Raw genomic sequence first — 21,888 nt, 5'->3', positions numbered from 1 at the left:
AGGGCTGACACCCATGAGAGGACCCAGGAGGTGGGAGGTGGAGGGTGACCTCTGTTGCATGAGAACAATGCAGTTTGGAGGCAGCCGCTGGGAGGTGCAGAGCTTCTGGAGAGATGTGTCCTTAAAGCCTCCTGGCTCACTCTGCTGTAATGAATTATGTCAACCAGTGGCTTAAAACAGAGCCATTCAATTCCCTCACAGTGCTAGATGTTAGAAGTCCAAGATCACCGTGCCAACAGGGTGGTACTCCCGCCAGAAGATCTAGGAGAAAATCTGTCCTTGCCTCTTCCAGCTTCTGGTGGCTCCAGGTGTTCCTTGGCTTGTGGCCACATCACTCCCATCTCTGCCTGTGTCTTCCCCCGGCCTCCTCGGGGTCCCTGGGTCTTCTGTCCTCTTCTGTCTCTCTAAGGACCCCTGCCATTGGGTTGAGGACCCCCTTGGGTAACCCAGGATGATCTCATCTCAGGATCCTTAACTTAATTTCATCTTCAAAGACCCCTTTTCCAAAAAAGTTCATATTCGCAAGTTCTGATGGTTGACTATCTTTCGAGGAGCCCCTGTGCAACCTGCTGCCCCCACCCACTCCCATGGGCCCCTCAGAACCCGCTGCCTTCATTTCCAGTGGATCCTCCAAAGGCAGGTGACCTTTCCTACCACTTTGCTGAGGACAGGTGCCCAGGGTGTCCCCTTCCATTCTCACAGGTGTGAGAGACAAACTCCCTGGCGACACTGCGCAAAAGTCAGACTCCTCCCGGGACACACTGATACTCTGTGTCACTCCACCATCCTGTGCCACGCCTGGCAGCAAGGCAAGTCCCACTCCCTCTGAGCTCCCTTCCTCTCCATTCCCTCCTGGCACCTGAGGGAGGAAATCCAGGTCTGGCTGCAGTCGCTGAGTTGGTGCAAATGCTAAGGCGCATGTCCAAACGCCCCACTCTTATGACAGTCCAGGGGAAACTAAGCTAGTTTAAGGTCCAGGGTAGCCTCATGATGGGAGGAGACCCAGGGAGGACAGGGGAGATGAGGAATTTTTATTAGTGACCAGGGCAGTGGCTTCCCTGCTGTGTTCTGAGACTGAGTGGAGTTCCCTCAGGGGCAGGGATGGGAGAGGGGGGGTCCAACCACCCCACTTCAATCAGAGCACCTCTTTATTGTTTTGCTAATGGGGGTTCTAATAGCAACAATGTACATGAACATCCCGGGGGAAGACAGCAGGTGCCTCCCTATCCCCACCCTGACCCTGCACCTGGCCCAGCCCTGCTGGTGGGCAGCCAGGTACCTGAGCATCTAGACCAGACCACCTGTCTCTTTCATTTGCAGAAGAATTGGCTGAATGGTCCCTGACCTTGTTTGACTACTGAGAGCCTCTGAGCCACTGAGAGCCTCTGTCCGGATTCCCTGGCGGGGGAAGCAGACCCCTGGAAGGAGGGAAAGAAGGAAGGAAGGGAGGGAGGGAGAGAAGGAAGAAACAGAATGGTCAGCGCACATGGAGAAAGTTTCTCCCTGAGCAGGGCTGACTCCCTCTTGGAGGAGTTGAGGGGAGGCCAGGAGTTACAGTAAGAAGTGGCCCCATCCCACTCAAAAGTAACCCACTGGCTTCTCCAATGTGGTCCTCTCCTCCCCCTCACTGCCCACAAGCAACACCCACTGGCAAGGGAGAGCCCCACTCACTGTCCTCGAGAAAGGCCTCATTCTCTCTCCAGGGTCCCTTGTGCCCTCCCCCTGGCTAAGTTACAACCCCTGGAACATGCTGGGAAGCTTCTCCTATTTGTCACACCAGATGCACAGATGTCCCCTCGGCGTATCACACACACCAGCGAGACAGAGAATTATTCCTCATCAGTAAAGTGGGAACAGAGGAGGTTCCGTCTCAGTGTTGTGGAGATTAGATGAGGGAATGATGAAAAGTCTTAGCACAGTGTCCATTGTTATGGTTTAAGGCAGTGGTTCTCAACCTTCCTAATGCCGTGACCCTTTAATACAGTTCCTCATGTTGTGGTGACCCCCAATTTCATTGTTACAAATTGAACATAATTAAAGCATAGTGATTAATCACAAAACAATATGTAATTATATATGTGTTTTCCGATGGTCTTAGGCGACCCCTGTGAAAGGGTCGTTCGACCCCCAAAGGGGTCGCGACCCACAGGTTGAGAACTGCTGGTTTAAGGGCTTGTGCTGTGTGTGTGTGTGTGTGTGTGTGTGTGGTGTGTGTGTGTGCGCGCGCATACTTTAATTTTGAAATAATTCCAAACTTCTTTAGGAAAGGTTGCAAGAAGACTTCGGTATGGATGTCCTAAGGACAAGAATATTCTTGTATGTAATCACAGTATAGTTATCAAATCTGGAGAATGTGGCCCGTTGCATGTTCCCTAGTTTGTTCAGCCCATCTCTTGATGTTTAGGTGGTTTCCTATATTCTGATCACAGATCATGCTGCCATGATCCCAGCATCCTCATGTACGTCCATACTGTTGAGGTGCACAGTCAGGGTAAGTTCCTGCATGGGGTTCCTGGGTGGAAGGGTACATGTACTTGTGGTTTTCTTGGATGTTGACAATTCTCCATGGGTGCTGTTGTGCATCCCCATCAATGATATCTAAGGTGGCCTATCTCCCCGCAACCTCGCCAAGCAAGAGCTTGTCAAGCTATTGACTGTTTGCCAATCTTAGGAATGAGAAATGGTATCTCAGTGTAGTTTTAGTGAGCAATTCTCTCAATATTTTTATATGTTTAAGGGCTATTTTAATTATTGTGTGTGTGTAGGAATTGCCTATTCATATCTTTTGCCCATTTGTCTATAGAGTTTTAAATGTTTTTTTTCTTCAGTTTTTAAATGTTCTTTATATGTGATGGTATCTCCTTTTATTGTGACTGTGTAACTTCTATCTCCTCTGTGCAAGCCACCATACTAAGGGTTCTACATTTGGAGCATTCAAGTTTAGAAGAAGAGAAGAGTTTGACACATCATCCTCAAAGTTGTAATAGAGACACGAAAACGTAGGAGAAACATTGCTGCCTGTGGAATCCAGGGAGGCTTCACAGAGGAGGTCACCTTTAGGAAGCGATCAGAACTGTAAAACATAGAAAGACAAACAAATGCAGGTGGGAAAGAGTGGGGAATAGAAGGAGGTGGTACGGGCTCCAGGGTCTTTTCCAGTACGTCTGACACGTTTACTTACAGACTATGCTCAGACTCCCCCACCCAGCCCTCTTTCTGGGCCACTCCCGTGTCCATTCATGGAGTCATACTTCTACCTGGCCAGTGGTCAGCCAAGGCCTCCTGCCAGCCCCTACAAGTACTCTTACCTACCCAAGTTGGTTAGACTAGTGGGAGTGGGCTCAGCTGTTGCAAGCACAACTGGCCTTGCTGTCTTGTTTGTGGGCCTGAAGACATTTGTGTTTGCAAGAGAGAGAATGAGAAAGAGCAAGAGAAAGCGTGCATGAGTCACATGCCCAGGAGCACCCAAGAGAAATGTAATCCATTACCGCAAGGTCATGTTTCCTCCATGTGCCTGCAACCTGTGGGTTTGCAGTTAAAATTAGCTCTCACCTTTCCTCTGCCAGCGGAGACTCCCACCGCCCCAGGCTGTGGAGGAGTCACATTCTTGTCTCCCTGCCTCTCTACCAGGAAAGGAAGGGGACTCGTGGACTGGCTGGCCGGGAGGGTCAGACCTGTCAGAGGCTTTTCCTGAAATGGCCAGGGAGGGCTTCCGGGCAGACATCGAGATTTGAACCAGACTGTGAAAGTTGAGTGGAACTTAGAGAAGCTGGAAAGGCAGTGGGGAGTGTGAGCGACATAAGGGAAAAACAAGGATCCCGCACTCGGCACAGTGTGTACATTGAGGAAGGGCCATAGCAGCTATGGGGACATAAGTTGAGAGAGACCCCAGAGAGATAGGATGTGTGCAGCTGCAGACCTAGAAAGGCTGGAGTATAGTGAGGACAGGGAAACTGCTGTGATAAACACACCCCAGATACACAGAGGCTTGAACACAATAGAAATCCAAGGCACAGTCCAAAGCTCGCCAGGGAACCGCTCTCTTCCATGTGGTGATGCAGGCACCCAGGTTCATTCCCTTTTGTGGCTCCACCATCCGTAACCAAAGGCCTTATTGCATGCAACTGCCTGCTAGAAAGAGAACCTGGAGGAGGCACGCAGCAGTGCTTAAAAGCACCAGCCTAGAAGTGACGCGTGTCATTTCCACTCACACTCTAGGAGGTGGTGGCCACCCCTCCAGGTACTTGGGACCCTGAACCCTTTTCCTTTCATGGGCCCTGTTGGAGTCATAATACCCCAGGCCCTTCCCTTGATGACCATGGCCTCTGCAAAGCTGAGCCTGCTCTTCGGAGTCCTGTCCTGGGGTTTGCTGGACTGGATCTCCACATTTTCTGGAGAACAGAACTACAAACTGGGGCTCTCATCATTGGCAAGTTTGGACCCTGACCACCCCCTACATGCACACATGACATAGGAGTGCGTGCAAACTGGCCAGCTCAACAGGACACCCAGCCTACCCTCCACACGTGCACTATGGATCCAACTCCTGCAGAGCCTGGGGAACATTGCCCAGCCCCCAGCAGCAGCCCAGCTCTTGGCTCATTCCCTTTCAATGGTGCTGAGAAAGGCTCCTTAAGGGAGTGTGCCGGGGAGAATGGTCTTACCTGTTCCCTACAGATCCAGGGATCCCATCAGCTGCCCCTACTTCCAGAGAATATTTTTCCTGCTCAGCCTCATCCTCTGGCTGTGTGCCTCTGGCTTCTAGCACTGCCTTCAGGAAGTCTGCTAGATTAACACCCCCTGACCACAACCTACTAGGCAAAGCCTCAGTGAGAGCTCATACATTTGGTTCATGTTTGATCTATGGAAGGTTCCAGCATTATTTGGGCTCCAGGAATCCTCTCCCTCATCCTAATATATAAAAACCCTGGGTCCGTCATGACTGGAGGCTCGACCAACCGGAAGTCAGTCCTGCAGTCAGCACTGGGTTGCCGTGGCGACCCAGCGCTGACTGCTGAGGAGGCTGCGAATCAGGCCTGGAGAGAGGCCTGAAGAGAGAAGCAGGGTCTGATCCGTAGCCTCTGTGGCAGCTGTTGATCAGCACTTGCCTCTCTTTCTTTCCAGCAGCCGCGCCTGCATTTCTCTCCAGGCCTCCACCAAGGCTGCTGATCAGCCCCGCCTTTCTGATCAGGCCCCATTGATAGGCCCAGAGATGCTGACTGGCATAGAAACTGGCCAATCAGAACCAAATCTGGGTGAACTGTGAGGAATCAATGGCTGCTAGAAGGCAGAGCTTTGGATGCTGACTGGCATAGGAACCGACCAATCAGAACCAAATCCTGGTGAACTGTGAGGAGCCAATGGCTGCTAGGAGGCAGAGCTTTTGTCGCTGACTGGCATAGAAACTGACCAATCAGAACCAAATTGGCCAGCAGAGGAGGGCAGTTGGGGGCAAGATCAGGCCTGCAGGAGAGGGCAGTTGGGGGCAATTGGGCTGGCAGGAGAGCAGTTAGGTGTTGATCAGCCTGGCAGGAGAGCGGTTAGGGGGTGATCAGGCTGTCAGGCAGAAGCAGTTGGGCCTAAACCGGCAGTCAGACATCCCCCAAGGGGTCCCAGATTGGAGAGGGTGCAGGCTGGGCAAGGGTCACTCCCCCTCCCCCCCAGTGCAAGAAATTCTAGTTATAATTCTCTAGAGCAGAGTGTGCACAACTCTCCACCCTCATTCTTTCTTTTTCCACCTGGTTCAGGTCCCACTGTGGAACGGCTCTGTACCTTCAGCTGTTCAAAGTCTGAATCTCACAATAGCTCTGTCAAATGCACCGATGTGGGGGCGGTGTGGCCAGTGGGCACCCACCTGTGGTTGGTTCTGCGTTGCTCCTTTCTTCCTACACACAGAGAGGTACTTCCTCTGTTTTTAACTATGTTTCTTTTTTAAATATATTTTTATTGATTTCAGAGAGGGAGGGAGAGGAGAGAGAGAGAAACATCAATGATCTGCTGCCTCCTGCACACCCTACATTGAGGACCAAGCCTGCAACCCAGGCATGTGCCCTGACTGGGAATCAAACTGTGACCTCCTGGTTCACAGATCAATGCTCAACCACTGAGCCATGCAGGCTGAGCTTTAACTATGTTTTAAAGAGAACACTGTATCTGTTCTTTGTCCTTTGTTCTGTAAGCCTTGAAATGGCTTTTGGACAACATAAAGAAATGATGCCCCAAGGAAATTATTAATCATACATTTCTCTTTTTTGAAAATTATATGTGCTTTATGATTTCACATGAAAATATACATGTTAAATAAATCCAATCTTTATTCCCATAAGAAACATTCAGAGGTGGTTTGTAAAGACTTTTTCTTCCTCCCTTTTTTCCTTCCTCCCTCCCCCTCCCTCTCCTCCCTCTCCTTCTGTCTCCCCTCCCACCCCCCATAGGGCACTATCATGTTTCATATTTTGTTCCAGGAGCAGGGAACATGCTTATTGGGGCCACTTACCACTTTAATTGATGTGAATGGGTGTGTTATGGATCTCACTCTCTGACACCTTTCCCTGGGCTCTATTTTTTGCTCCTCTATTCAGCTGTCTGTGCATCAAATCTGTTACTTCTGACTAGGGAGGCAGCCGACATATCCGAGGGTAGAACAGGGAGGCTGGTGGCCAGCACATGGGACTATGAGGGCCAGGGGTTTGAGTTATCGGCAAGTGCACAGCCTCAAGGCCCTCAAACATTAGATCTGTCTAATCTGATCTTCAGCAGGGTCCATGGGTCATGTCCATTAATTAAGCTTGGATTAACTTTAGAGGTGTTGTCCTTATTGGGGATGGGGACAGGGGAGACTGGGGGTGTCTGGCAGGCACTGCAAGGGAAAGGAGGGAGTGAAGGTAGGGACAGGAGGCATACTATGGGGGCAAGCGGGGGGGGGGGGGAGGGCACGTGGCACGCGCAGGGGCAGCTCATGTCATCAGCTCAGTTGGGCTTTGGGCACTTCCTGTCTGCCCCTGACCCCTGGGCAGGGGAGGCAGGAGTGTTGGTGTTAGAGCTCCATGTTGGGCCCCTTCTCCCCAGCTCCTAGGAACAGGGAACAGAACCATCCAGAGAAGGGCTATGGACCCCAGGGTTTGGGCATAGTGTGCCTGGCCCTGGGTCCATGCCCAAGCGTCCAGGAGTCGGCCTGGCAGGGTGGGCAGCAAAGAAGGCCCCTCCTCAGCCCCCACTGCTCGCCTGCCACGGCCCAGCAGGGGCTGGACAGAGATCAGAGTTCAGGTGCTGACTCTGCCCCACTGGCTTCGGGAGGGGAGGGTGGGGAGAGGCCTTGTGTGGCTGCGGAGACCTCCTTATAGAATGTCTGTGCTTCTCAAACTGCTTCCCCAGCCCTAGGGTCCTGCAACGGCATCTCAGGGAGGAAGCCAACCCCCAGTCTGCCCCAGTAGAGCATTTAAACTTTCTCAACCTTCCTAATGCCGCGACCCTTTAATACAGTTCCTCATGTTGTGGTGACCCCAATTTCATTGTTACAAATTGAACATAATTAAAGCATAGTGATTAATCACAAAAACAATATGTAATTATATATGTGTTTTCCGATGGTTTTAGGCGACCTCTGTGAAGGGGTCGCGACCTACAGGCTGAGAACCGCTGATTAAAGAAAGGGCCTGCTGTCACCTGAACACCACTCCAAGGCATTGCCCTGTCTTAAGTGAAATGCAATCCTTCACCTTCATGAAGATGAGTTTATTAAACCCCTTTGCTCCTGACTGGGCACCTTGGTAGTGTGAGGGCCTGAGCACCTGGGGATGGGCTCCCAGGGAGGAGGCGAAGGGGAGGCTGGGGACCTGAGAGACGCGGCCTCCTGCACAGCGGAGCCAAAGACACCGCCAGGCGCACCCCTCCCCCAGCTTCCTTCTCTGGTTCCAGGCTTCCCACCTGTTCCTGCTGAAAAGGAAACTGTCTGGAGGGGACCCCAGCTCCCTGTAGAAGGAGTGGGGAAAGGGACACCAGAGACTGGGTCCCCAAACCGGTCTCCCAGCCCCAGACAAAGGAGGGTGGTCCCGCTGAGCTGAAAAGAGATCCGTCCATCTGGGCTGGATTTCAGGACAAGACTGGCCTTGGCATCCCGCCTCCGCCTCTGCCTCCCGCCTCCTCGGTGAAGGAGGGAGAGGAGCGTGCCTCCCTTGGGCCTGAGAGAAGGGAATATACTTTCTCTTCACCCTTGGCTGACAGCAACGTCAGAGATGACAGCAGGGGCTGACGTTTTTGAGCTTCCGCTATTTTCATTTTAGAGATGAGCAGACAGATTCCAGGGTCAAATGACTTGCCAGGGTCAAAGGGCTGCTGTGGGCAGGGATACCCAGGCGGGTCTGGCCTGAGCCCTGTATATCCAGCTGCTCCACCCTCCACCAGGGGCAGATGAGCAGGTCTGGGTCCCCGCAGCTCCCTGTTACTCCCATGAGCCCCTCCAGCCATGGTTCTCATCCCAAAAGTGGGTGGGTATCAGATTTGCCTGGAAATTTTCCAACATGAACCCACCCTCTCCTCCCTGGCCTTGTATCGGAATAGGCTGGGGCTCGGAGCTCGGTACATCATCAGAAATAGCTCCCCAATGATTCCTCCCACCACCCCCAGGCCTGGGCGTCTGGAGGCCTGTGTCCACCAGGACCCAGGAGGAGCTGCCTCAGTCCCAGTTCATGTTCCGAAGGAGCCCCAGGCTGCACTGGCTTCCTATCCCGCTGCTCAGGTCAGAGGTTCTGCACATTCCGAGCCGGGGAAGGGTCGGAGCTGGGGAAAGTGCGGATGTGAGCACAGGCCCCATGTATCCTGGGCCACAAAACGTGGGGGCAGCACCGAGAGGGTGGGGACCGAGCTTTAACTCCAGCTCCTCCACTGCCTAGCCCAGCACCACGGGACTCCCCCAGACTCAACCTGGGGCACGGGCTGCGTTATCCCACGCACTTTGCATGCGCTTGAACGTTTCTATAATAAAAAGTGGGTGTTTTTCCCCCTGATGGTTTGCAGTAAGGATCAAATGAAATAGTGGACGCCATGTGCGTTGCCTCAGCAGGCAGGAAGGGTGATGGCAGGATTAACTGGCTCCTCTCTTTACTTCTCCCTGGAGGAAGGTCTGGTGGAAGGTCGGGGCACCAACCCTGCCTAGGAGGGCAGAGGCCCAGAGAGAGTGACCAGGTCACAGATCTCCAGGGCAGGAACAGGGACACTTCTGCAGTGGGGTTTTTTGTTGTTGTTTTTTTTTGGGGGGGGGGGGTGCTAGGGGGTCAGGGAAGGAGGCCTCTGTTACAAAAAGAATACAAAACTACAAATACAAAACTAGTACAAAGATGAACATTTATCTAGAATGAGAAAAGCAGAGTAAATTACAAATATTGAAAAGCAGAGACATACCACAAAACCCATAAAAATAAGCTAACATGGTTATTAATGTACAGCCCAATCCACCTCTATTATACTTTTCTGCTATACTTTTTGGCTGCATCCTCTTTGGTTACCTCTTCTTCATAATTTTTCCCATAGAGAAAACAGAAAGATAGTCTAGCCTTTCCTCAATCATGGTCGATCCAAATTTGTTTTATTTATGATGGATAGTTTAGAAAATGTTCATGTTTACAGATGAGTATTGCTATAGTCATCTAGATGTTTAGGTTTGTTGCTAAATTTGGGGACATCTGTATCTGTCTCTTTGTATAGAAATTAAGGGCATTTCACATTTTCTTGTTCAAATCAGCCAGAAATTTCAGGGGTTTCATATATATATATATATATATATATATATATATATAGAGAGAGAGAGAGAGAGAGAGAGAGAGAGAGAGAGAGAGAGAATATGTATTATATTTATTCATGCCACTTGTTAAAGATGGTAACAGGCTTTATTCAAGGGGGCTACTGGGGTTTTCAGTAGAGGAGAGAGATCAGGCTTAATTCAAGGGAAAGTGGAAATTTGTAGGAGCAGGGCTGGGGTTGGTGGGTGGAAAACTACTACGAGGAAACGTTATGAGTAAGGGAGGTTCTGGCTAAACTGACCCACAGGCTTCTTACTGAAGGCAGACTAGGTCATCAGACATCACCTCGGGAGAGGCTGTGGGGGAGGATGAGAGTGATCAGATATGGAGGGGGGTCTGGTTAAACTGACTTAGCAGGATTCTTGCTAAATTTGGAATGTGGAAGCCCAAATGTGAGGGCCTAGTAGAGAAGACAGTTCAGAGGAGCCTGAACAATTTGGTCAAGGAGAGAATCTTTGTCAATTAGAGGATTGCCTTTCCATTTTGAATGGGAATTGGTGAGAACCACAGTTTCTGATGTAATACATCTGATGGTCAGAAGAATGTTCCCAACTAGCTCTGGCTCCATCATTTCCAACCTCATTTTTCCCACAATACCTGCAAGCAATGCCCCCCCCACCCCCCACCCCGTATTTTTTGCTCTTAATTAGCTGAGACCTTAAGTGCCAGTGACAGACTCTATTGTGCCATCTCTCCCAACCCTGTGCTTCCCCGGGCTCCACAATGCCTGGATTGGCCCCATGGCCTGCCAATGGGGACAGCTCTTTGAAATCGATTAACTCACTCAGCTCTTGGGGGGAAACTGTTCATATTGTTACAGACCCCACCTAACTCTGTGTCTCCCCGCCCCCCTCACATTTCTCTCTCCCGTCCACATGGAGAGCACGGGAAACGTCATTCAGTGCATTGCCAAGATATCCTCTGCTTTTCCAACCACGCTGATCATAACTATGTTGAATGAATAAAGTAAAATAAAACCCCTTTGCTAATGAAAGTCGCTGGGAGGTTGGTTTGATGTGATTTAATGAGTTAATTCGGGAACAAGCATGGCTCTCTGTAGCGTGCTCCCAGACCATCTGTTTAATAATTCTACAATGCTGTGGAGTGACATTAAGCTTACATCCCAGCACCATATTCTCTTTTTGAAAATCAGAACATTTTGCTCCCTCTGGCTGGCTAATCCTTCCTCTCTTCTCTAACCCAGTTGACAGGTCCTGTCTCCTCGGGGATCATTTGGTGGCCCCGCCCCTTCCTGAACTGCAGTAATCATTCACAGCCAACAATGGTAACGGGTACCACTTATTACTAGTGTGTGTGCCAGACACTTCGCTAAAGGGCTTTACATACTTTATCATACATATCACCAATTATCACTGCATCATACTTCTGAATATATAGGACTAAAGTTTTAATCATTGAATAGCAGGTGCTGTTAGCATCCCCATTTAGCAGATGAGAAAAATGAGATTCAGAGGTTCGGGTTCCTGCATTGCTCACCATCCCTCAGCTGTGAACATCTCTGATTTGTTTGGGCCCCAAGTCAGAGCTCTAGTTACCTTACCCCCAGGTACTAGCATCTGTGTCACACAATTCAGCCCTTCGTGGTGTGCCATTCTCCTGTTGTTTCTGGGGCTTTCATCTTAATATTTCTGGTTCCTCCTGGGTAGCACCTAACATGGCCATAGGTGTTCAGTCAGTGGGTCCTTGGCAGCCAAGTGGCTTTTCTTGAGCAATGCCTGGTTCCACCCCAGGCTGGGTGCTGGCAGCATCTGTCATCTCCACCAGCAGGCGCTGGGAGAAGCTGCCTTGGAGGGGGCTGGGCAGGGTGCACGGAGGGCCCGGTCCAGGGGTCTCCACCTCTCACTGCAGGATAAAGGACAGACCACATCGCAGAAGCCAGAGGGATGGACCCAACCCCCTGAACACGGGAGGACGACATTGTGAGAAGTTCCCCACTTCTGTTCTCTGCCACTGAGCCCCTACAGGCTGAGGCCCCAGCTGATAATTCTGATAATCTAATTCTCAACCAGGCCTTCCTGGCTAGTAATTAAATTCTGTGTTTTCCTCCCAACCCAGTCAGGGGGCCTTACCCTCACGTCTGTTTTGCAAAATACTGGGTCCGGCAGCTGGGGTGGGGCAGAGGCATGGAGACCCTCCTTGGCCTGCAGGCACTTATATTTCTTTTGCTAGCGGTGCAGGACTCGGTGACAGGATTGAGTGGCACATCCCTATGGCTGTCCCTTCCAGGACCATCGCCGTGGTTAGGAGGGCTTCCAGCGTGGAAGGAGAAGGGGATGGATGGAGAGCAGGCTTCTGACAGACGAGGAGGAAAGGCAGAGGCATGGACAAAGGCTGGAGACAGGAAAATGCATCACACATTTGAGTGACAAGACCTGAGCCTGGGTGATGGGCCTTCATTGTCTCCAACCAAGGAGTGCTCCAGAACACTCACACAGTCCCTGGGAAGAATGTGTGCAGGGAGGGGTGGGGGCCCACTCGCCCATGACTATCACTGGGCCTCTGTCTACAGAACGAAGAGAAACCTGTGGGGCTGGGTGGAGAGGGGTGTTCCCCAACCCAGGACCACCTGGTTTGTGCAGCCCAGAAACATGGCATTTCCTCATCTCCAAGTCCTGCCTATTTCACCCTTCTATCACCCCTCTGCCAGGTGGGCCACTGTCACATCTGACCTGTCCTGTGGCAACCAGCCCCTCCCTGATCACTCTCCTCCAGCCCTGTTGCTTTCTGGTACATTCTCCACACATATCTGCACAGGGCTGCCCACATCTGATTCTCCGGTGGAGCCTTTACATCCAGAGCGTGGTGATAAAGCCCTCTGTGACCTTGTTCTCCTTCTCTCCAGTGTCATCTCCCATCACACGAAGTTCCCACGATTCCCTTGCTCATCTCTGGGCCTTTAGCTCCATTTATAATTACAATCCCATCCCAACAGTAGTAAATAACATTTCTTCTTTCTTAAAAAAAATATATATATATACATATTTAAATTAATTTCAGAGTGGAAGGGAGAGGGAGAGAGAGATAGAAACATCAATGATGAAAGAGAATGACTGATAGGCTGCTTCCTGCAGGCCCCGCACTGGGGATCGAGTTTGTAACCTGGGCATGTACCTTGACTGGGAATCAAACTATGACATCCTGGTTCATAGGTCGACGCTCAACTACTGGGCTACACCGGCCAGGCTAACATTTTCATGGGAAACCCACATGGAGAGGAACAGAGGGGTTGAGTCACTTGCCTGTGGCCACACCAGCTATAAGGACATAGCAGGACTTGCACCCACTAGGCTTGTCTCCAGAGCCCAGCTTCTTCAGTTCCTTTGAACTGATTACAGTTCCTTTGAAATTCCTATGGCCACCAGCAGCCCCCCCACTCCTCCATATTCCCCTCTACCCCTTGCTCACTGGCAAGCCCCCAGTGCATATGAGGTTTCTGCCCACATGACACCCTTGAGGAAGCTTTCTCAGTGCCCCACACCCCAGACTTGGATTGGGGCATCATGGGGTCCCCTACTTTGCTGCATGTTGGGGTCACCTTGGAATCTCTTGTAAAAACTGGTGCTACGCCCCGTCCCAGACATTGTGATTAAATTGGTACTGGGTGCCCCCAGATGACTGTAAAGTACAGCCAACTCTGGTAACCACTGGCAACCATTCTCAAATTAGAATAGGCGTCAGTATCAGTGGGAGGGCTTATTGAAAAGGACAGCCAGGCCCATCCCCGGAGTTTCCAATCCTGTACACCGGGGTTTTAGCCACTGAGCTAAGGAGTCTTCCAGGTGCCCATGTGTCCGAGATCGCCCAGTGCCAATCACCACCTCCACTCGTACCACATCCGTGGTAACTGTGTGCTCCTCGGCCACATTGGCCAGGCCCACAGCTTTCTGCTCCGTTGTCTTTGATAACAGGTGTCAACACATGCTGGATCTCTGAACCTGAGATTCCAGGCAGGCTTCCGAGGGGACGGGCACTCTGCAGCGATCTTGTTTCTGACTGGAAAGGAGCTGTTGTCACAACCAGTGCTGTCTTTTGCTGAGCACAGAGGGTGGAGTAAGTCACCCAGGCCACAGATGGAGAAAAGGCTGAGCCTGGATTCCATGCCGCGCAGCCTGGCTCCCAAGCCCACACTCCTCACTGCTATACTGAGGGGCCCTTTCCTCAGTGACCCCAAATCCCCCCTCATGCACACACTCCCCAGCTTAGACTCCCAGAGGGTTTGTGAATGCAGGTCTCCATCTATTGGCGAGTGTGAGCAGCTTTTTTAAAATCACCAAATGTTAGAACAGAACTAGAAAAAGATCAGAGTGCACCCATGCAGTAAGGGTAAGTATTGCTTAGAAAAATACACATGTGCATAAACTACACTGATGTAAAATGCAGGTCCAACTGTGGGTCATGGTAAAAAAAAAAAAAAAAAAAAAAGCCTGTCAAACCCTAGCTTAGGGAAAGAGCCTCCACCAAATCTACAAGCAGCTCCAAGCCACAGACAGAGAAGAGTGAGGCCGCCCCCTGCTGGGAGCTGCCAGCACTGCACCAGGAGCCATCTGCAGCTTGGACTGTGTGTGAGTCTGGAGAGGTGCTACCAATTTTCTCATGGGACCAGATCAAAATACAAAAATTAACTAACTAATTAGCAAAGTATTAATTCATTTTAATTTCCAAAATAAACACTGCCCTGGTCATCAGGCCCACACTCAGTCTTCACTTTGTTAAATCATATCACCTCCCCAGGAAGAGCTAAAGGACAAAAAGGTCCCAGGTGAACCCCTCAACAGTCTGTGGAACTATGCCCACCCTTGCCTCCTCCCAGCTTCAGAAGGAAGGCTTCCTTAGCTGACCACGTTAGTGAACCTGTGCTCTGGGTTTTTATACCCTAGATGTCCCTGGGCTCTCTCTTCCATCAATCATCCCATTTCCTGTATCCCTACTGGTCCTTCATCATCATCACCACCATGTACAGATGTTTGTCTCTACAGTATCTTTCCAAACTCTTCCTCTGGCCTATAGCTCCTTGTAGCTCATCCCAACACTCCTTCCTTTCCTTCATCTCAAGGCTCCTGAAAAGAGCCAGTGCTTGTCTTCACTGCCTTTCAGTCATGCCTTCCCCTACTCCAAACTGACTGCTGCCCCATTTGCTGCTGAACAAAGGTCCTTGTTGCTAAACTAAATGGATGGTTATGGTTCCTACATCCCTGATCCCCTGCAGTGCTGACCTGCTGGCCCTCTGGCTTTCACAGCACCACTCTCTCCTGGATTTCCTCCTACCACTCTTACTGCTCCTTGGCAATCTTCATAGAAGTTTTTCCACTGTTGACATTTGGGGTGGATGATTCTTTGTTACTGGGATCTGACCTGTGCATTGCTGGGTGTTTAGCAGCATCCTTGACCTCGACCCACTGGATGCCAGTGGCAGCATTATCTCCCCCTCCACCCACATCTGATAACTAAAACTGTCCTCAGATGTCAGAGGGCCCCTGGGGGAGAACCACTGACTTAGAAGGGTGATCCCCTTCCACTGGCCCCTTAAATATAAGTTTTCCCCATGTTGTTTTCTGCCACTTTGCTAACATATAAGGTCTACATCTTTTAAAGTTACATGGCCACTGTCTGCCTCCTGTTTCCACTCGCTGTCTCTTCAGCAGTCACCTGTCACCTTCCTGTCCCTGGTGTCTGGCTCAGTGCCAGCACATGGCCAGTGTTTACTAAGCTCAGAGTGAACACCACCTCTTCCCATCTTTGGATTCAGCCAAAGGCAGAACCTGAGGTAAGAACTTAGCTGTAGGTGGTTTCATTGGGAGGTGGTCTCAGGAAATAGGAGTAAGGAATGGAAGAGAATGAGAGAGCAGAGGAGGAAAAGCCAACATAAGATCCATTATCAAAAGTACTGCTGTGAGCAATGGGGGCTCAATTTCACTGCGATCTCCTGAGTTCACAGAATGCCTCCAAGAATTAGCCAACCTTGCTCATATGCTCTGCAGCCCCCAACACTCTGCCCACAAAGTCCTGAAGATACCTCTTAAATTTATTTCTTCATTCTGATCTCACTGCTCTCCTTCCCATCACCTTGGAGCTTCCTAACCAAATTCCCCACTTCCAACCTCAATTCTCCTCTAAATCATGCCCCCCTTTTCCTGCCAGGAAGAGCTGCTGTTATTCCTCTCCTCCATACAATACCTCAGTGCTCCCATCATTTCAGAGGTACACCTTTATTGCATGAATGTATGTATTTAGTTCATTTTCTGCCTCTAACTACAGACTTTTGAGCGTATTGGACATGTTCTATTGGTGGAGACCAATACCCAGAGTGTCTGGGAGGTCAGTGAGGCATTCACGGCCCTTTACCACATGGTTCCCAACATATCTCCAATTGACTCCCCACTACTCACCCCTTTACCCAACTAGCAGTTTGCCTATTGAGCCATGCTCTGTCTCATCTACATGCTTTCCTGAGCTTTGTACCTGGAATGACACCCTCACACCCTCCACTCTCTACTTCCCTTGACCCCATAGTTCCTCCCCATCCTGCAAACCTCCCCATCCTGCAACCATCACCCCTTGAATGACTCTTCTCCCATTTGCTCGTTCCACACCAACATTGGCTTTGGCGCCTTCTCCACCGCCTTCCTGCACTGAGCTGGCTTAGTGCTTGCCAGGCTTTGTGACAATGGTTTGTGACACCAGACAGAACAAGTTACTTGAGGGTGAGGACTGGCTTCCAGTCACCTGTCACCTTCCTGTCCCGGGGGTCTGGCTCAGTGCCTCGCACACAGCAAGTGTTTACTAAGAGTTTGCCAAACCAGTGAAATCTGCATGGTACAAAAGTAGCAAACGGCAGCCTGCAGGCTAAATCAGGATCACAGACAAGTTTTGTTTGGCCCACATACCTCCTGGCTGAACAAGCCCAACTAGGATTGATCAGGTTACAGGGCGGGTGAGACTGAAGGCACAGAATTGGCCTTCATTCCCATTGGTTGACTAACCAGAGAGAGGTACTCAGGCAATGCACCAGACCAAGGATACAAGTGGCCACAGCTCTCTGGGGTACACTCTGGCCCTTACAGCAGAGACTCGCCTGCAGCTCCAAAGACTCAGCAGCTTGTACAGAGTGAGGGTGGGAGCACCAGAATGCCCTCTGCTTTTTATCCCACGCGAGGACCCAGGGGATGGGGAGGAGGGACGAGGGGATAGATAGCAAGTTTATTCAAGCTGTACATTCTTCAGGTCTGACTGTGGCCACACAAGAACGTCTACAAGTCAGGAATTTCGTTTGTATTTTAAAATCCCGATTTCTGTTTTCTGTTGAAAAATCTATAGATCCGACAGCATCAAGCCTGCACTCTCTCATGGCCAGGGACACAGCTTTCCCGTCGACAAAGTACAAGCTCTCTCCATTTTGCCGCACTCCCGCTTGTCTGGCCCAATGCATCACTTCCACCATCAGCCTTGCTCCTGTAGCCACTTGAGTCCCTAACGTCTAGAGCAGTGGTTCTCAACCTGTGGGTCGCCAACCTGTGGGTCGCAACCCCTTTAGGGTTCGCCTAAGACCATCAGAAAACACATATATAATTACATATTGTTTTTGTGATTAATCACTATGCTTTAATTATGTTCAATTTGTAACAATGAAAATACATCCTGCATATCAGATATTTACATTACGATTCATAACAGTAGCAAAATTACAGTTATGAAGTAGCAACGAAAATAATTTTATGGCTGGGGGTCACAACATGAGGAAATGCATTAAAGGGTCGCGGCATTAGGAAGGTTGAGAACCACTGTGAGGCTTTGAATCATCTGTGCTATTCTATTACCTTATGCGATGGCCTCGCCCCCACCTGTTGGTGGGCCTGAAAGTATTCTCCCTTCACAGATGAACAAGGTGAGATCCAGAGAGGTAACGGATCTTAGTAGGTCACACAGCTGGTTAGCCCTGAAGGCAAGGACTAAAATCCAGACCTTGGCACTTTTTATTTTTCTACCCCTTGCCAGTCATCATATACCCAAATGGTTGTTTGCTTGCTTTAAAGGACTTCACTTCTGGCTATGGGCAGTGTGGCTAAGTGGATAGAGCCTCAGCCCATGCATCAAAGGGCTGTGGGTTCAATTCCAGGTCAAGGGCATGCACTTGGGTTGCAGGTTTGATTCCCAGCCCCGGTCAGGGCGCATGTGTTCAATGTTTCTCTCTCACATTGATGTTTTTCTCTCTCTTTCTCACCCGCTCCCTCCTTTCTACTTTCTCTAAAATCAATGGAAAAAATATCCTCGGGTGAGGATTTAAAAAAAAAAAGTACTTCAATTCTGTTTCAGAATGCTTCTGTGACATTGTCAGCAGCCTACAGACAAGTTTCATTTGGTCTACACACTTCCCAGCGTCCAAGACTGATGGCATGGACTTGGCCTTCATTTATTTTCTCCTTATAATAATCCCATATGGCAGATACTATTATCCCCATATTATGGGTGAGGAACCTGAGGCAGAGAGGCTAGGTGAATGCAAGACTGATATTCCAATGGTATACACTAGTTTAGTTCTATCAGTTGTTAAAATAATTACATCTTTTAAAAAAATCCTCACCTAAGGATACTTTTTACTGATTTTATAGTACATGTTACTGATTTTAGAGAGCGGGAAACGAGAGAGAAAGAGAGAGAGAGGGAGAGAGAATGTGTGAGAGAAACATTGATCAGTTGCCTCCCATCCACACCCAATCGGGACTGAACCTGCAACCTAGGTACATGCCCTGACCAGGAGTCAAAGCGGGAAACTTTCAGTGCACTGGACAACCATCCGACCCAGCCACACCAGCTAGGGCTAAAATAGTTACATCTTTTAATGGCAGTTGGCAAGCAGCCCCCGCCTGAGCCTCTACAGCACATTCCCCACCACCCTGGCGGCTCCCCCAGGATCACAGCTGAGCAATGACTGGGTTACTCTTATACCTGCACAGGAGCCTGTGTCAGTGCTAGTTCTGATTGGGTGGTGTCTGTGTCGAAAAGATTTGGGAGATTTGGGATATTTCACCACTGAGTGATAAGTTTGCATTTTTAATGGTACAAATTTTCAATGTTACGACTAACGAATGTACTCTGCCAAAAGCCCAAAGAGCTATGAGAATTCAGCCATCTACAGTGGAAAACTACTAAATGGATGAAAGAGAAGAGGCACTACCCAGTACTGCCTAAAGCACATTTTCTGCCTCAGTACCTCTGAGGGCAACACAAACTCTCAGCAGTGACAGTGACTTTGGCAGCTCATAGCAGAAGCTCCCAGGGGAAAGAGGCATATACAATGAGAAACTGCCCCACCCCCATCCCAGTGTGACTCACTGCCCAAAGGATGCATTTAGGGCCACTTGGTGGGATGTCAGCATCAGAAATTGTCCCTCATGGTAGCTGCAAACTTTCTGGGCAAAAGCAGGTCCCAGGAGCTCTCAGACTGGTCCTGACCTTGCCCTGAGGGCAAGCACTCACATTTCAGTGGGGAATGGTTGGTTTCTTTCTGAATAATCGTCACCCTTGAGTGGTAGGTCAGGGCTATCTGTACTCAGTGAGGAAGTTGATCATTCTTGCCTTCAGTTATTGTCATCTTGGTCTCCTGAGTCCCTTTTTATAGCTTATGGGTTGCAACTTCCTACTCTTTAACATCCCATTACTTAAACCCATTTTGTGCAGATTAACAACTTAAAGAATAGTACTCTCTAAAGGTAATTGGCATTTTTTATAACAACTTTATCTATCTATATAAAACCCTAATATGCACATCAACCATACGGCGGAATGACTGGTCAAAGCGGGGGGCAGGGCCGGCGAGTGGGCTGTGCAAGGCCAGCCAAGGCAGGTGCAAGCAGGCCTAGGGACCCTACCTGTGCACGAATTTTGTGCACCGGGCCTCTAGTTGATATATAACTCACATAACATAAAATTCACCCTTTTAAAGTACACAATTCAATGGTTTTTAGTATATTCAGAATGGTGTACCATTACCCATGGAATTTAAAAATATTTTCTTCAAACCTGCCCCCTCCCCCAAAGAAACCTCTTACCCATTTGCAGTCACTCCCTACTTTCCACCTGCTCCCAGCCAGTCCCTGGCATCCAAGAAATCTACTTTTTTCTATAGATTTGTCTTCTGGACATTTCCTATAAATGAAAAAAAAAAAAAAAAGTCTTTTGTAATTGGCTTTTTTTTTTTTTTTTTTAGCATTTTTCAAGGTTCATTCATGCTGTAGTATGTATCAGTACATCATTCCTATTATAGATAAATACTACTCAATGGTATGGTTACAGGAGACTTGGGTAGCTGCCACCCTTTGACTATTCTGAATAATACTGCTATAAACATTTGTGTACAAGTTTTTGTGTGGATGTTTTCATTTATTTTGGGTGTATACCTAGGAGTGGAATGTCTATCATATGGTAACTCCGTTTAACCATTTGAGGAATAGTCAAGCCATTTTCCAAAATGGCTCCACCAGTTTACATTCCCACCAGCAATGAATAAGGGTTCTGATTTCTCCACTTCATCATTTGTTGTTTGACTTGGTAAGTGTGAAGTTATAGCTCACTGTGATTTTGATTTGCACTTCCCTACTGACTAATGATGTTGACCATCATGTGTTATTGATCAACTAGGGGCCCAGTGCACGAATTCATGCACCTTGAAAGGAACTGTGGGCCGCAAGGCTGCAGTGGGCACAGGGGCAGGTCTCGGCCCATCCTCCGTGCCCCCAACTGGCCCCTCCTGCCACAGCCCCCAGTCCCGTCTGCTAGCAGGCCCGCTCCTGCTCCCACATGCTGATGGTGCCGGCCCCACTCACACCCACTGACGGTGCGGAGTGGTTGGGGCCAGCACCAGCAGCAGATGGGAGCAGGGCCAGCACCATCAGTGGGTGCGAGAGACAGCTGCTGCCCCAATCGCCCCTCGGGAGTAGGGGGAGGTAGAGAAGCCCTCAGGAGCGATCAGGGCCAGCAGCCACCACTCGCACCCACTGATGGCACCGAGTGATCAGGACTGGCGCCAGCACTGACAATGGGTGCTAGCAGGGCTGTCACCAGCAGTGGGTGCAAGAGGCAGCTGCCGGCCCCAATCGCCCCTCAGGAGCGGGGGCGGGGAGAAGCCCTGAGGGGTGATCGGGGCAGCAGCTGCCGCTGAGTGACTGGGACTGGGTGTGAGCAAGTCCAGTGACGGCAGCAGGTGCGAGTGCTGGACGGGAACACGATGCACGGGAGCAAAGAATTTTCAGTAACCACTAGAGGCTCTCTCCGATGACAGCGACTGGCGGCCCCGCCTTGGTCGGCGCCCCTGCTCACCTGCTCCACCATCCCACCACGGCTGATACCCACCATGTGCCGTCCACTGCCGACGCCCGCTATGTTCCGCATGTGCCCCCTGGTGGTCAGCGCCCATCATAGTGACCGGTTGTTCGTTTGTTCCGCCGTTCGGTCTAGTTGTGTATTAGGGTTTTATAAATATAGTTTATCTTCCTTGGAGACATGTCTATTCAGATTCTTTGTCCATTTTTGTTGTTAAGTTGTAAAGAGTTCTTTGAATATTTTAATACAAATTCCTTATCAGATATCATTTCCAATTATTTTCTCTAATTATGTGGGGTCTTTTCACTTTCTTGATGGATAGTATCCTTTGAAGCACAAAATTAATTTTCATAAAGTACAATTTATCACATTTATTTTCGTTGCTGTTTGTGCTTTTGATGATACATCCAGTAAGTGTTGAGGGCACTAAAAGGAAGCAGCTTCACATCTTATTCATGCCCGTCATAAAGAGCTTTTAGTCGTTCTACTTGAGACAAAGAAAAATATTAATTTATAAAGATTTATTAAGAAAAATATCAATTTATAAAGATTTATTAAGATATAAAGGTACAAAGAACAACATACACCTGTGTCCCCACTACCCAACTTAAGATAAAGTTTGCCAATAAGGTCTTTGTGTCCCCTTCCTATCTCCACTTAGGAGGTAGGCATTTACCCTAAAATTGGTGTTTATTATTCTCATGCATTTCTTCATAGTCTTACTACATGTGTATGTACCCTTTATCAATAAGTA

The 21,888-nt window shown here is 49.5% G+C and overlaps 1 protein-coding gene across 1 annotated transcript in view; it reads right to left on the bottom strand.

The window, feature by feature from the left end:
- ARK2C (arkadia (RNF111) C-terminal like ring finger ubiquitin ligase 2C) overlaps positions 1-21,618 on the bottom strand; it is a 125,579-nt gene extending 103,961 nt beyond the window's left edge. The window contains exons 1-2 of the mRNA XM_081096525.1: positions 21,165-21,618; positions 19,865-19,961 (exon numbers count right to left, since the gene is read on the bottom strand). Coding sequence (XP_080952651.1) covers positions 19,865-19,868 — 4 coding nt within the window. The 5' untranslated portion in view covers positions 19,869-19,961; positions 21,165-21,618. The remainder of the gene's footprint in view (positions 1-19,864; positions 19,962-21,164) is intronic.
- Positions 21,619-21,888: the final 270 nt, after the last annotated feature.

This window comes from Myotis nattereri (genome assembly GCF_964212035.1).
Source record: "Myotis nattereri genome assembly, chromosome: 8".
Taxonomy (NCBI): Eukaryota; Metazoa; Chordata; class Mammalia; order Chiroptera; family Vespertilionidae; genus Myotis; species Myotis nattereri.
This window is presented reverse-complemented; position numbering and strand designations above follow the sequence as displayed.